Source organism: Impatiens glandulifera, chromosome 3 (genome assembly GCF_907164915.1).
Source record: "Impatiens glandulifera chromosome 3, dImpGla2.1, whole genome shotgun sequence".
Classification (NCBI taxonomy): domain Eukaryota; kingdom Viridiplantae; phylum Streptophyta; class Magnoliopsida; order Ericales; family Balsaminaceae; genus Impatiens; species Impatiens glandulifera.
The window spans coordinates 42,891,864-42,907,774 of NC_061864.1; the positions used below are offsets into that span (position 1 = coordinate 42,891,864).

Sequence of the window (15,911 nt, forward strand, 5' to 3'; positions counted from 1 at the left end):
AATATATTTAATAAATATATAATTAAATTATTAATATTAAATTTTCAAATATAAAATATTTTATTAATATAATTTACAAATATAATTTTATATAGTTATATATTAAAATTTTAATTATTTTAATTCTGAAATATTTTATATATATATATATCAGTAATTTATTTTTCATTTTTATAAATTTTTAACTTTTTATCATAATAACAATTTCCTCTTATTGTTTTATATATTTTTAATTATTTTTATCATTTTAATTTTAAGCCATTTTTTATTAATAGTTCTATATATCTTAATTATAATTTTATTTTTATAATATTTTAAATATAGTATATTTTGTAAATTAAAAATAAATAAACAAATTAGTGAAATTTTATACAAATTTAATAATAAATACTAATAATAATAAATAAAGATTTATTTCAAAATTTGTCTTAAAACTGAATATAATATATTTGAATATTTTCATAAAATAATAATATATTATTATTTTTATATTAATTATTTGTAAAATATATATATATATTAAAAAAAGTATTCGTTTAATTTTTTTTTTAAAATTACGTAATTTATATGTTTATATTATTTAATATTAACTTTACATAATTAAATTTCAAATAAAATTGTGTTATAATAAGATAAAAAAACAATATAATTAATAAAATAGTTATAATGAAATACGAACAATATATTATCATATAGTGAAATTAAATCAATAATAATAAATAAATAAAGTTTATATTAAATTTATTTTGATTTTATTTATCAATTTATATTATAAAATTTTATTTTTTCAAAATTGTTGCTTATTAAAAAATGATAATTTAAATCTTGCTTTTAAAATTATAGGAATTTAAATAGTGGATATATAATTTATTCTTATAAAAAATCATTTTAAATATTTAAAAATATCATATATAAAGAACAAAACATTTTTCATGATTTTATATTTGTACTATATAAACATATTTGTATACATATTCACAATATTACTTTTTTTTTTTTATCAAATCAACTTACTTAACATCAGTGGAAAATACTAGTGTCACTATTTTCGTTGAAACATTTATGGATGTGAGTTTGGAGTGTTAAGACCTTTGTTTTAGAAGATAGTGCTAGAAATGGGAAACTTGCATACTTCTTAATTGCAGGCTTTGATTATGTCCACTCCTTTATTACTGATGATTGATGATGCTGTAGAAATCATTGATAAACTATTATCAAATAATTCACTTTTATTATACATATAATTATTTAATAACCAAATCTTCTTATTAGAAAGAGAATGGATAAAATAAGAATAATATAAAACAGATACTTCATATTTTATTTTAGATTAATTAGTTAGGATATTAATAACTTTAATTCCATATACTTTTAAATGAATTATTTTAATAATTTATCAATTTAAATGAGATAATTTATATACATATCTATCTCTAGATGAGATTAATATATATATTGGTATTTTACAGCTATTTCATAGATTTACACGATTATCACGACACCACGACACGATAAACTCGTGGATGTGAGTCTTACTGAAATTATTAAAAATAATACGAGTTCAACACATAGTTAAATCAGACTAACATATGTCCAAATTACACATTAAAATAAGAGAAACTATAACAAACTTTTTTTAAATTTCAATTTATAGTAAAAACAAATGAATTACTTAAAAATTAATGCATAAGAAAAGGTATCTACAAAAAAAAAAAAAAAAAAAAAAAATTTACAAGTTTAATTTCAAAATTAAAAGATATTTATAAACAAATATGTAATTTATTCTTATAAAATTTATCCAAAATATCTAAAAATATCATCCACAATCATTATCATTATGAGGCATCCTTATACCTTAGATTGTTAGGAGCTAGCATTATCATTTGGAAAGAGGAAGAAGAAGATACAGAAACAGAGCACCTTTCTACCTTTCTTAATGAGAAGTTTGATTGTCTCACCATCTTCAGCTACTTTCTCCACTTCACCATCATCATCACCACCAAGTCTACCCTTTTCACATTCACTCAGCTCTCGAGTCTACATTCCTGCCCATGTATACAAGCACCCCTGCGCCCTTCTCCTCGAACACTGCACTTCCATGAAAGAGCTCAACCAATTCCTTCCCCTGATCATAAAAAATGGCCTTTATAGCGAACATCTCTTCCAGACTAAGCTTATCGGTCTGTTCAACAAATTCGGAAGACCCATCGATGCAGCTCGAGTATTCGACCCTATGGAAGGGAAAGTAGACGCAGTATATCGCTCAATGCTTAAAGGGTATACTCGAAACTCTTCTTTGAATGAGGCTTTATCATTCTTCGTGAGAATGAAAGCTGATGGTATTAATCATGTCGTGTATGATTTCGCTTACCTTTTGAAGGCTTGTGCGGACAATTCTGATGTTAGAAGAGGGAGAGAAGTTCAAGCCCAGCTGATTGTTAATGGGTACGCCGAGGATGTGTTTATAACAACAGCGGTTGTGAATTTGTATGCAAAATGTGGGCTTATTTATGAGGCCTACAAGATGTTCGACAGAATGCCACAAAGGGATTTGGTCTGTTGGAATACGATTATTGCAGGTCATGCTCAAAATGGATTCGCGGAGAAGGCTTTGGGATTGGTGTCTAGAATGCAAGAGGAGGGAAACAAGCCTGATTTCATCACTATTGTCTCCATTTTGCCTGCAGTTGCAAACACTCAGTCAGTTTGGATTGGGAAATCTATTCATGGGTATGTTATAAGAGCTGGCTTTGAATCCATGGTGAATGTGTTAACTGCTTTAGTTGATATGTACTCAAAATGCGGTTATTTCGGAGTTGCCCGATTGATTTTCGACCATATGCCAAATAGAAATGCTGTTTCTTGGAATTCCATGATCGATGGGTATACTCAAAACGGCGATTCTGAGCAGGCATTGCTTCTCTTCGAGAGGATGATGGACCAAGGGCTTAAGCCTACAAACGTCACAATCATGCATGCTTTACATGCTTGTGCTGATTTAGGCGATATAAACAGGGGAGAATCCGTTCACAAATTGGCCGACGAACTAGGATTGTCATCCGACGTTTCCATCACGAACTCCTTGATTTCCATGTATTGTAAGAACAAACGAGCCGATCTCGCGTCCAAACTCTTTGATAAAATGCCTATGAAAACACTCGTTTCGTGGAATGCCATGATATTAGGCCATGCCCAAAACGGAAACTCGATCGAAGCTTTAACTGCCTTCTACAAAATGCACGAGGATAATATACGCCCCGATTCGTTCACGATGGTGGGCGTAATCCCCGCCCTAGCCGAACTATCCGTTCCTAGGCTCGCAAAGTGGATCCATGGGCTCTCCGTAAGGACCCGATTGGATAAGAATGACCACGTAACAACCGCCCTTGTAGACATGTACGCGAAATGTGGAGCCATCCGCACTGCGAGAAGGCTATTCGACGCAATCGACGATCACCCGCATGTGACTACGTGGAACGCGATGATCGACGGTTACGGGACCCACGGGCTTGGGAAAGAAGCTGTTGAGGTTTTCGAAGAAATGCTGAACGGGCCCACGAAGCCCAACGACGTGACATTTCTATGCATAATATCGGCTTGCAGTCATTCAGGCATGGTGGACGAGGGTCGACGTTTCTTCTCCATGATGGAGCAAGATTACGGTCTTACACCTTCGAAAGATCACTACGGGGCAATAGTTGATCTTTTGGGTCGAGCAGGGCAACTCAGCGAAGCGTGGGGTTTCATTCAGAGCATGCCCATCGAGCCTGAAATAAACGTGTTCGGGGCTATGTTAGGTGCTTGTAAGATACACAAAAACATCGATTTTGGGGAGATGGCAGCTAAGAAATTGTTCGAACTTCATCCTAACGAAGGTGGTTATCATGTATTGCTCGCGAACATATACGCGGGGGCTTCCATGTGGGATAAAGTGTCGGAAGTTAGAACTACAATGAAGCGAAAAGGTCTTCTAAAAACACCCGGTTGTAGTTTAGTGGATGTACAAAACGAGGTTCACACTTTCTATTCGGGGAGTACTAACCATCCTCAATCGAGTATGGTATATGCTTATTTAGGAAAGCTTATTGATAGGATTAAGGTCCTCGGTTATTTGCCAGACACTAATCAGATCCATGATGTGGAAGAGGATGTGCAAATGCAATTGCTCGGTACACATAGTGAGAAGCTTGCCATCGCGTTTGCAATTTTGAATACTAAACCGGGTAGTACTATCCATATTAGGAAGAATCTTCGAGTTTGTACCGATTGTCATAATGCGACTAAGTACATATCGCTTGACACGGGACGGGAAATTATAGTTCGCGATATGCATAGGTTTCACCATTTTAAGAATGGGGAATGCTCATGTGGAGATTATTGGTAAAATTTATGGATTTTTCACTTGCCAATTGCCATTCACATTGTATACATGATTCTCATTATCTATTGTTACAAATGGTCAGCTTTCTTGCAATACAATGATCATGTCCCGAGACAAAGCTCCCCACTCATTTAGGTGATGATTCTTTTTTTTTTTTTTTTTAAGTTTTGTTTGTAAATAATCATTCAAATTATTTTTTGGATCATGTTATTTTTTATTTCATTTATAAAAATCTTGATGTGATTTAACCAAATTCATATTATTTTATAAGAGGAAAGCTTAACTTATGAAAACAGAGGATGTAGCACAAATTAGATTAGACCAAAAGATTTCATGAATATAAAAAATAATTGTTCAAAAATTAATAACCAATTAAAATATTGTAGATCATTATAACTATCATAAGTTAAAATTATTATCCCATTAAAATTTATTTAACAAGAATTTAATTATTTAAAAAAGACTTTGGAGGCTAGTAGATGTTAAATTAGCGTTTTCATTTTGTTCTACATTATCGTGAGATGACAGTATTAGAGTCTCCTTTATGAGAGGATATGTACCAAAGGCGGAGTCATCCTTCAAAAGTTTAAACAAAAATTATATAAAGAATATATGTACACCCATGACGAAATTTTTAAAATACACTAATTTTAAATGTTGAATTTTAAATGTTGAATGAGCTTGTGGGACATCCAAGAGGATAGCAGATCCTCCCTTCCTTTAGAGAATAACTGAAATTTAGTGGGTTATATTTGAGCGTATCAGTAGATGTTGAAAGGTTTGGATTGAGGCGGTAAAAATGGCTGACCTAAATCGTTTGTTATCAACGACTTTAACATGACTAGTCCAAAAGTTAGTAATAAACAAAATTCAAACAATTCCATTAAAACCAAAAATACAACTCTGTCAATTCCATTCGTATTATTCATAACACCATCATTAGAACAATTTCTAAGGTTAATTTATAAATCTTTTTTGAAAAACTCGTAACTTTTTAAAGATCTTTTTTGAAAAACTCGTAACTTTTTAAAGATTTTGCACATAGAGCTCTTTGACGATTAGGAAGAGCATTTCTTTACTTTTGACCTTCCTAAAGTTGTATTGTGGCAACTGCTAATAGGATGTATCGATAGCAATGCGGCATGAGGTATATATATAATTCATGTAAACTCTATGGGATGACGACTTAACTTGTCCCTGAATACTTGGTCTTATGATTCAACAAATTGTCTTTTCATAATTATATTTTTTCTGCAACGACTCTTATGTTGTAATATTTCATCGACAATTTAAAAAAAATATATATTTAAAAGAATGATAAGCTTATTTTGAATTTACAAAGATAGATTCACTTTATTTTTTATAAAAACACAAAATTAAAATAATTTGAAAATTCATAAAATCACAAAAATCACTAAATTTAAAATATGTTAAGAGTTACCTTATTCTATAATAATAAGACTTTAAGAGTCTAACTTGAAATTTTAATTACCATAATCCTCACCCCTATATCTAGAAAAAAAAACAAGTGACTGAATTGGGTTACAGCTAAATAGAGATATAGTCAGGACCCAAGAGAGGAAGAAGAATCCAAAAGTATGTTTATCAAACAGGTTAATCATAACTGACATTCAAACCAGTTTTATTAAGTGTCAACAACCATCAGAATTCAGAGGTCATGAAAAGTTGATGAAATAATAATGCAAATGTAGACAAAGAATGATAAAAAAAGAATGCCATAATTTACACTCATACATAAGTAACATAACATTGACAAATTGATAGGAAAAACAATGGTATTTTATATTATACATACCTTCATTCCTTTAAGCTATAACTCATTCTCCTCAAAGATATTACTATATGAATCTATCTCAGCTCCTCCAAATTGAATTTCTTCCAAGCTTCCTGTTAATTAATGAAAATTTCTTAGCAATCTAAGTAGCTAGCTTGCTTATCACCATTCATCTTCAATGACAACAATAATAGAAAGTCTCGATTAACAAAAAAAATAAAGGAGACCAAAAAGAAATTCAACGTTTACATCAAATATAATTGGATTATGTTGAAATAAATGTTTCTTGATGAAGTGGCGGTTCAAAGGGGCCATTTATTTTTTTGGAGCTCTAAGCTGATTTTGTTCTTTTCATTTAGACATTGTTTGATGGGTGTTATTTAAGATTATTTCCAAATAACCTACTATCCAATAAATCATCACTTCTTTAATCAAATCATTAAAATCATAAACCAAAAATACTAAAATACCTTTTATTTTTTAGAATTTATAACCTTACAAAACCCGATTATTTGGATAGGATGATCAAACGGGGTTTGTTTGGAAATAATACTAGGTTATTCAAATAACCCGATATCAAACAAGGTCTTATTGTTTATAATGTGCATGCCTAGGCTTTTCCTTTAAATCATGGTTGTATTGCTATAAGTCACAATTCGCGACATCTTTATTAGTACAAAGTTTTAACTTAAGAAAAAGTATATGGAAGATGGTTGCTTACTTGAGAGCTCAACATAAACAAGCACTTAGATACAGGCATGTAACATCTAAAAACGCTTTCTCCTATTTGGCAACTTAGTGGAAATTTTTAAAACAATTTCCTCAACCTCTATTACCACAAAAAAAATATTATATATGAAGTAATAGAGCGGTTAGAATTTCCTAGCAAATGTTATGTACTAAATCATCATGACTACAAAGAATATGACCCTAACCCTAAGGATTCGCCTCATAATAGAGCTGTTAGAATTTCCTAGCAATCATGACTACAAGTATCTGAGAGAAATATGAACATTATAGACAAAATACCTTCAGAAGATCAAAAACCTTCTCAGCTGTGTACTTTTGATGAAGGCTAGCTCCTTTCTGCTGAACCTTATCAGGATGAACACATAATGTTGCTTTGTAGTAAACCTTTTTGACAGATACAGAAGTTATCAAATCTGTTAAAGGAACCGGCTTCCAACCACATTCAGGCCACAGAATCTGTAATAGCAAGAAGACATGCATCTTTAAAATATCAAATATAATAGAAAGAAAAAAATGGTTTATATTCAGAAAAAAAAGGAAAAATAAAATGGGGACTAGTTTTCTATTTCAGAATGCACACATGATGACCAAGATGCAAACAATTTTTTTATACAAACAGCGGTACTCACAAGCTGCAATGAGGATAACAGTGCCCGCAAGTTGCCTTCCTTCCCTGTTGCCCATCGTTTTATATCATCATCCAGACCTCCAGCAATCCTCTGAAAATTAGGAGATCAAGAGTGAAAAAAGGCTGAGAGAAAGATAGAATATAATGACTTCTACAACTGAGTTTTTGTTTTTCAGGATTGATTTTAATCTCATAGTTCTGATTTATGATGGAAGATACTTACATGCCTCTCTTCTTGTTCAAACTGAGTTTGATGGTCACGTTTATTCTTTTCTTCCAAGGCTTTTGCCTGAACAGAAACAAGGAAATTGAGATAACATATATTTAATTTTTTTTTTGAGAAAAGGAAATAAAAAATGAGATTACATACATCTCTTATAAGACATATAAACTTCAAAATGAACCATTGGACATTAAAATGACTCACACTTGATTGATTAAACAGTTTAAAACTATCTTTAGATTGAACACTATAAGTTACTATAAAACTATAAAATGAACTATTGGATCTAATAATAAACGACTCAAACTTGATAGATCAAGTTTAAAACTATATTAGGCCTTGTTTGAACTTGTTTTATGTACAAGTGGATTTGTTTGGATAAAATGACCAAAATCCTTGGTATTTAATATTTTAAAATGTTATGAAAAAAAAGTAAGGGTATTTAAGTATTTTAGACCATGAATTTAATTATGAGATTGAAAAAGTGATGTTTGATGGAATGGAGGATTATTTGGAAATAATCCCAAATAGTCCACATCATAAAAGCTCTTAGATTCTCTAGGACACAGATAAAGTTTTATAAGCGCAGTACCCTGCTATAGTCAGATAGGACATAGCAATACATGATATGGATGAGAAGGTCAATTCAAATGTGCATGATAGTAACTACCAATTAATCACATTCCTAATTTCCTATTAGTAACTTTTCCTCAAAGGTGGAACTGCATGATAGCATCTAAATAAATAAGATCTTTCTTTTATCTTGGCTTTTTTTCCAAAAAAAACTTGCTTGATGTAAAAAGTGTTTTATTTGGTTAAAATGATCAAATATCCTTAGTCGTTAATATTTTAAAATGTTATTAAAAATAAATTAAGGGTATTTAGGTATTTTAGTTGAAGGTTTGAATGATTTGATGGAAGAATTGATTGATGATTGGATAGTATCCAAATGAACCACGTCAAATCAGCCCTCGCTGCAAATGCATGTTCAACTCAATGCTGCATTTGCACAATTAGCAACAAGTTTTCTCTAGAATAAATGGAGTTCACAAATCTACCATCTAACACAACAACCAAGCATAGAAAGCAAGGAGGGTGAGGGGAACATGTACCATTCTCTCCTGGGTCCTCATATGATGATTTAGTCTGGCTTTACGTCTCTCTACACTTTCTCCCTCAACTTCCTGAAATTCTTCAGCAGAAGGGCCATCTTTTGCATGTCGGAGAAACATGATAGGAAATCAAATCAAGGATACCCAAAATGTGCATTTAGCTATAAACTTTTTATGAATAATGAGATTACCTCCAAACAAAAGGGAGAAATCATCAACTACATTCGGTGTTGACATCTTTTTAGTTGTTGCTGTTATAGGAGGAGTCGGTTTTGCTCCAGTAGCTTTCTTCTGAAACAATGTACCACAAACAGGATCCTTATGATAGAGGAATAAAAAAATTCAAAAAGTTACAACTTTACAAGTTTTTATACCTTCATCACCAAGTCGGGCTTAGAACCATTGTTGGATTTCAAATCCTTTTTGAAAAAGATATCCAGATTATCTGCTGCTGTCCCACTTCCCCAATTATCCTGCTTGGGGTAATCAGAACTCCCATTTGGCCTACTCCAAACTTTTGCACTGGCAAAGTCTTCCAGTTCATCAGCTGTTGATAAAACTGCTGAAGATTTATATGCCTTGGAAGAAGATGTCTTGAGGATTATAAATGGATCTTCCAGTAAAGAAGTTGGTTCCGCATTCATATGTTGTGGTAATGAAGACCAACTTTCCTCCGATTTTTCCCTGAATGATTTGATAAAGGTAAACAAAGAATCAACAAAATAACAGTCCCTTCGCACGTTAACCCGATTTTGATTCTCAACGTTGACATCGTTTGATTTACCCATAAAATAGCAAAACAGTAATATTGAAATAATTTTATAAAAAAGTAATTAAGGTGATAGACAAATCACAAGAAAAAGTAGAAAAAAAAATAATTAAAATGTTAGCAAAAAAACAAACGGCAAAAGAGGAAAGAAAACAATTGGATAAAAGCAAAATACCAATTTTATGGATAATAAAAATAAAAACGACTAAACATGAGGCCCTAGATTCCTCTACCAACACAGTCAACTTCATTTGTTAGATCAACTTCCATTGAGTCTCTGCACCTATACTTTTTCTATTTTTGGTTTCAGAATCTTTATTTAGATTTGATTCCCCAAAACAGAATATTCCTCTCTCGTTCAATTTGCTAAGCTTCCATGTGATCAATAACATTCCTGATGGTCCAATAATCAATTTATGGTTCATAACTGCATCTTAGTTCTTGATCTTCTCAAATATTGTTCATATTACTAGACAAAATAAATGGACTAATGCAACTCCTAGTCCCCTCACATATTTGATATATTAAAGGTTATAGCTTACTCTTGTGTTTTAATCAATCAAGTCAAATATCTATTCTTCTATATCATTAGTAGAATCTTATGATAACCTCTATATACATTTACTATCCAGACTAGCTCAAAGAATCATTGGCTGAATTCAACATCCTTTTTTCAAATCACATAATCAAGAATTTAGAAACCTGAACTAGAGTGACGGCAACAATGACGAGACTTAAGCTTCCACTATTACAATTCAAATTAAATTCAGGCAGCACTTCAACCAAATATACTGAAATAAATGATATGGCAACACCATTTTTTGAGTGATATTCCTTATCCCCAAATATAAACCACATCTATCATCATATTCTAGCATTTTCAAATCTCCAGGCTAGAAGTATCATCAAGCCATGTATGTTTTGATTAGACCAGAAAAGTAACATTCCTGCTTCCCATCTAATTCAAAGCCAACATAAGACAATGGTTCTTCTACAAAAAGATATTTTGAACTGACAAGATTAAATAAAGACATGTAATATATAGAAAAAAAATGTTAATTTACTTACCTTTCATTCCTTGTAGAACCACTACCATTACTGAAACCCGGCAGTAAATCATCATCTAAGACCGTCACTGGAACCTTTTTGGAGGCATTAGTAGCAGATCCCAAACCAAAACTACCAAACAAGTCATCAATGGGAGCTGTCTGATTCTTAGGTACAGAATTCAACCCAAAAACATCATCTTCGTCAACAAACGATGGTTTCTTTGACGCCGGCATTCCACTGAAGATATCATTCGAACCATACACATCATCGGATACCGAATTCTTCGTAGCAAAGTCGAAATCGAATCCGTCATCACTTGAAGACTTAATCGATCCGCCGAAAATATCATTAAATCCACCATAACTTTGGGTCTGCCGACCATGGTTAGATCCGAAAAACCCATCTAAGTCGACATTAAACGACCCATTACTTGAGTTTGAAGTATAGGCTTGTTTGAGATTATTAACCGAAGATGTTTTAGTTTTGCTCTTCAAATCAGCCAAAGGCGCCGACTTTCCACCTGCTCTAAATCCGATGCTCTCAACCAAAACACCAAATTCGTCCATTTCAGAATCGTTGTAAGAAGCGGGTGATAGAGAAATTGATTGAATTGAAAGGTGAGAAAAGATTAGCAGAAAGTGTGAACAAGAAGAAAGATGAAGGATTTTGAGAATTATTTGGTTTCTCTGTTGTTCACACTTTCCTATCTGTCTTCTCGGTGGAATGTCGGTGCGACCAATAGACGGCGCGTTGTTTTCAACCGTTGAGTGTCGCCGCCTTCCTTTGCTTAGTTGCCTCTTACGTGGGTTCAACTAAACACTTTCATTTTCTTTCTCTACCCTTTTCTTTCAAAAAAGAACTGTCTCCTCAACAATAAGTCTTGTTTGATATTTGATTATTCAATATTCTTTGAGTTATTTAAAAATTTTCAAAAAAATATAATAAAAAATATCTTAATATTTTTTAAAAATGATTTATTTAATAAAAAATTGTTTATTACAACGGAAGAAAAATAAGTTATATAAAAATTCAATATATTAAAATAATTAATTAATTCAAAATTTTTCAAAAATATCAAAAAGATCTTCAAGAAGATAAAAAAAATCTCTACATGAAACCACACATTTTTTTGAATATAATCTCCGATATCGTCATGATAATGACATAGTGAATAATTATTAATTGTATACTTTCGTTGTTAAAAGTTCTGTGATTTTTTTCCAACCAGATAGTCCATAAAATAATTTATAGGAATCAAGTTTCACATTTTTAATCGCCTCAATCAATACCTCAAAAGTCACTACTGAAATAACTAATTGTATTCCCGTCAAGACTCCGTAACATTTTTAAATATTATAAAATAAATATATTAATATTTATTTTTAATTGATAATTTGAATTTTAAGTTAAAAAGACTTTAAAAAGACAAGAATTTTGATTTGAATTTCAAAATATTATTGATATCATTTTAGATGTAAAATATATTTAATATCTTTTGTCTTGATTATTATTTATTTTATGTATTAAAGAGACTAACAAAATTATATAATTTGTTATGATATTTTATTTTGAAAACATAAAATTATAATCATTGATACACACATTTCACATAAAAATTGAATTTTTTTTATTATTATTATAATAGATATACAAGTGAGGTGAGAATAAAAATCATGTAATTTTTGTAAAACTTGATATAAAGAACTTTTATGAATCTTTAAATTGTTTTAGAGTTTGTTTGGTTATAATTTATTTAAATAATAATTTTTATTTGGTGAATTTATTTTTATGTAAAATTACTTCTTTGGTATAATTTATAAAAAAAAGAATGTTTTAAAATTTTAATTAATAAATTTATGATTTAATTATGTTCACTTATGAAATAATTTTAAAAAATCTATCCAACAAATTTTAATCATCAAATATAATTAAAAATATGTCAAATATTTTAGTTACAATCAAAATTTTCTTTTCATTATTCATCTTCAATTAGGTTGAAACAAAAACAATCCAAACACAATTCTCAAAGCAATTCCTTCATAATGAAAAGATATTTGATAATTGATATTAAAGTTTGGTTGGTTTTTGTTTAATTACTTTATAAAGTCAAAATTGTCATACCAATCAAGGGTTAGTTCCATCCTAACCCCAATCAAGTTATAGTTGAAAGTCAAAGTCAAGATGAATCTTCAACGACTAATCAAGGGTTCAATAGGGTTTAATCACTCTTGCCCTATGGTGGATCATGTTTGGGTTCACTTGGCTTGAATCCATTTAATTATTATTTTTTTTTATAATTTTAATTTAATTCATTATCTATCTATCTAAGATTATTGATTCATTGATCAATCTTACACAAGTTCATCACCCAAGTGTCACCTAATAATCAAATTTTCCCTGGGAAATATAAAGGGTAAGATCTTATTGCGGAAAATATTTGAAGCCACTTTACATAATTGAAAAGTAATTCACTCTCTTTTCATAATATATAATTTCTCTTTTTATTTTATTTTTTCTTTCATCCTAATATATATATAATTATAAGGAGGTTGCATCTAAAAATAATTACTTATATATATATTATATAATTTATTTATTTTATAATTTATATAAATATATTATATATATAACCTATTTAAAAATGAAATATAAAAGGTAAGATCCTAGGCGGAAAATAATATTTGAAGCCACACTACATAATTGAAAAGTAATTCACTCTCTTTACATAATATATAATTTCTCTTTTTATTTTATTTTTTCTTTCATCCTAATATATATATATATAATTATAAGGAGGTTGCATTTAAAAATAATTACTTATATATATTATATAATTTATTTATTTTATAATTTATATAAATATATTATATATATAACCTATTTAAAAATGAAATATAAAAGGTAAGATCCTAGGGCGGAAAATATTTGAAGCCACACTACATAATTGAAAAGTAATTCACTCTCTTTTCATGATATATAATTTCTCTTTTTATTTTATTTTTTCTTTCATCCTAATATATATATAATTATAAGGAGGTTGCATCTAAAAATAATTACTTATATATATATATTATATAATTTATTTATTTTATAATTTATATAAATATATTATATATATAACCTATTTAAAAATGAAATATAAAAGGTAAGATCCTAGGGCGGAAAGTAATTCACTCTCTTTTCATAATATATAATTTCTCTTTTTATTTTATTTTTTTCTTTCATCCTAATATATATATAATTATAAGGAGGTTGCATATAAAAATAATTACTTATATATATATATATTATATAATTTATTTAAATATATTATATATATAACCTATTTAAAAATGAAATATAAAAGGTAAGATCCTAGGGTCGAAAATATTTGAAGCCACACTACATAATTGAAAAGTAATTACTCTCTTTTCATAATATATAATTTCTCTTTTTATTTTATTTTTTCTTTCATCCTAATATATATATATATATATATATATATATATATATATATATATATATATATATATATATATATATATATATATATATATATATATATAATTATAAGGAGGTTGCATCTAAAAATAATTAGATATATATATATATATTATATAATTTATTTATTTTATAATTTATATAAATATATTATATATATAACCTATTTAAAAATGAATTATAAAAGGTAAGATCCTAGGGCGGAAAATATTTGAAGCCACACTACATAATTGAAAAGTAATTCACTCTCTTTTCATAATATATAATTTCTCTTTTTATTTTATTTTTTCTTTCATCCTAATATATATATAATTATAAGGAGGTTGCATCTAAAAATAATTACTTATATATATTATATAATTTATTTATTTTATAATTTATATAAATATATTATATATATAACCTATTTAAAAATTAATTTTACAATGTATTTAAATATGATATATATAATTAAAATATTAATTTTTTTCCTATTCTTAGAATTTCACCCACCTTTTATAATATTAATTTCTCTTTTTTAATTATTTATTTTATTTTATTTTATTTCTCATCATACTAATATTTTTGAGGAGCGTGGAGAGAAATTGAAGAAGTAAGGTTGTAGTTTAAGTATAAAGAGAAAAAAAAACATATTTATTCAGGCAATCCAATTACGTCAAAGTCAAATCAATGAAAGAATATTTATATTATATATTTTAGATTTATGTATATAATATACTTTTATTTATAAAAAAATTATATAATTATTCAAAATTTAACCTACAATATATATATATATATATAAACTTATAAAATTATTTCAACAGTTTTAATTAATTTAGATGTTCACATTTTATATTTAACATTAAACCAAGATACTTAAATCAGAGTTTGAATCTTTAAAAGTAATTATTATATAAATCAGGGTGGTTTAAGTATCTTGGTTTAATGTTTAAATATGAAATGTGAACATCGAAATTAATTAAAATGGTTGAAATAATTTTATAAGTTATATATATATATATATATCCTTCAAGCCAAATTCACATCGACATATATATATATATATACATATATATATATATATATACATATATATATATATATACATATATATATATATATACATATATATATATATATACATATATATATATATATATACATATATATATATACATATATATATATATACATACATATATATATATGGATGTGAATTTGGGTTGAAGGATAACATATACTAATATATGTGAGAAGTACTCGTGCGAATAATGGTAGATGAAGAGAAAACGAGAATATCGTCTTGAGTAACGCAAACATTGGTAAAAAAACCTATATAAGGATTCATTCATGAAGGGTGAGTTAGGGCTTAAGATCATGACGAAATGTGTAATTTAATGGTTCGTCCATTGAAGGAACGCCGCTTGAATAACGCAAACATTAGTGAGAAAACCTAAGCATTTATTTACATAGGGAATGTTAGTTTGAGTAACGAGTTTGTCCCAAAGGGAATGTCGTCTTGAGTAAAGCAAACATTGATGAGAAAATATTAAGGTTCGTCCATGGAGTGTGAGTCAGGGCCTAAGATCATGCCAAAAGGTGTGGTTCATCCATAGAATAAATATCGACTTGAGTAACACAAATATTGGTGAGAAAACATAAGGGTTCGTCCACAGAGGGTGAATTAAAGCTTAAGATTATACCGAAAGATGTAATCGAATGTTTAAGAATGCATTCTTAA

The 15,911-nt window shown here is 28.8% G+C and overlaps 2 protein-coding genes across 3 annotated transcripts; one reads left to right on the forward strand and one right to left on the reverse strand.

The window, feature by feature from the left end:
- The first annotated feature begins 1,877 nt into the window (after window positions 1-1,877).
- LOC124931484 (pentatricopeptide repeat-containing protein At1g11290, chloroplastic) lies at window positions 1,878-4,510 on the forward strand. The gene has a single exon (XM_047471962.1). It carries the CDS (start codon window positions 1,937-1,939, stop codon window positions 4,382-4,384), a length of 2,448 nt encoding a protein of 815 aa, XP_047327918.1. The 5' UTR covers window positions 1,878-1,936; the 3' UTR covers window positions 4,385-4,510.
- Window positions 4,511-6,002: 1,492 nt separating this feature from the next.
- On the reverse strand, window positions 6,003-11,547 carry LOC124928737 (auxilin-related protein 1-like). 2 transcript variants are annotated; one of them, XM_047468984.1, is made up of 8 exons: window positions 10,727-11,547; window positions 9,264-9,573; window positions 9,081-9,177; window positions 8,890-8,987; window positions 7,778-7,843; window positions 7,556-7,645; window positions 7,206-7,382; window positions 6,003-6,289 (listed from the first exon to the last, which is right to left on the reverse strand). In XM_047468984.1, exons 1-8 carry the CDS (start codon window positions 11,272-11,274, stop codon window positions 6,251-6,253), a joined length of 1,425 nt encoding a protein of 474 aa, XP_047324940.1. In that variant the 5' UTR covers window positions 11,275-11,547; the 3' UTR covers window positions 6,003-6,250. The 2 variants fall into 2 exon arrangements, with proteins under 2 accessions (XP_047324940.1, XP_047324939.1); XM_047468983.1 differs by having other exon boundaries at window positions 9,081-9,180.
- Between the last annotated feature and the right edge of the window lie 4,364 nt (window positions 11,548-15,911).

What these genes read in the sequence shown, in the direction of transcription:
- LOC124931484 (XM_047471962.1), top strand. Translation starts at nt 1,937, where the DNA reads ATGAGAAGTTTGATTGTCTCACCATCTTCAGCTACTTTCTCCACTTCA.
- LOC124928737 (XM_047468983.1), bottom strand. Translation starts at nt 11,274, where the DNA reads ATGGACGAATTTGGTGTTTTGGTTGAGAGCATCGGATTTAGAGCAGGT. An exon ending in TTGAACAAGAAGAGAGGCAT is followed by an intron (nt 7,646 to 7,777) that starts GTAAGTATCTTC and finishes CCTAATTTTCAG; the next exon opens with AGGATTGCTGGAGGTCTGGA. An exon ending in TGTTATCCTCATTGCAGCTT is followed by an intron (nt 7,383 to 7,555) that starts GTGAGTACCGCT and finishes TTGCTATTACAG; the next exon opens with ATTCTGTGGCCTGAATGTGG.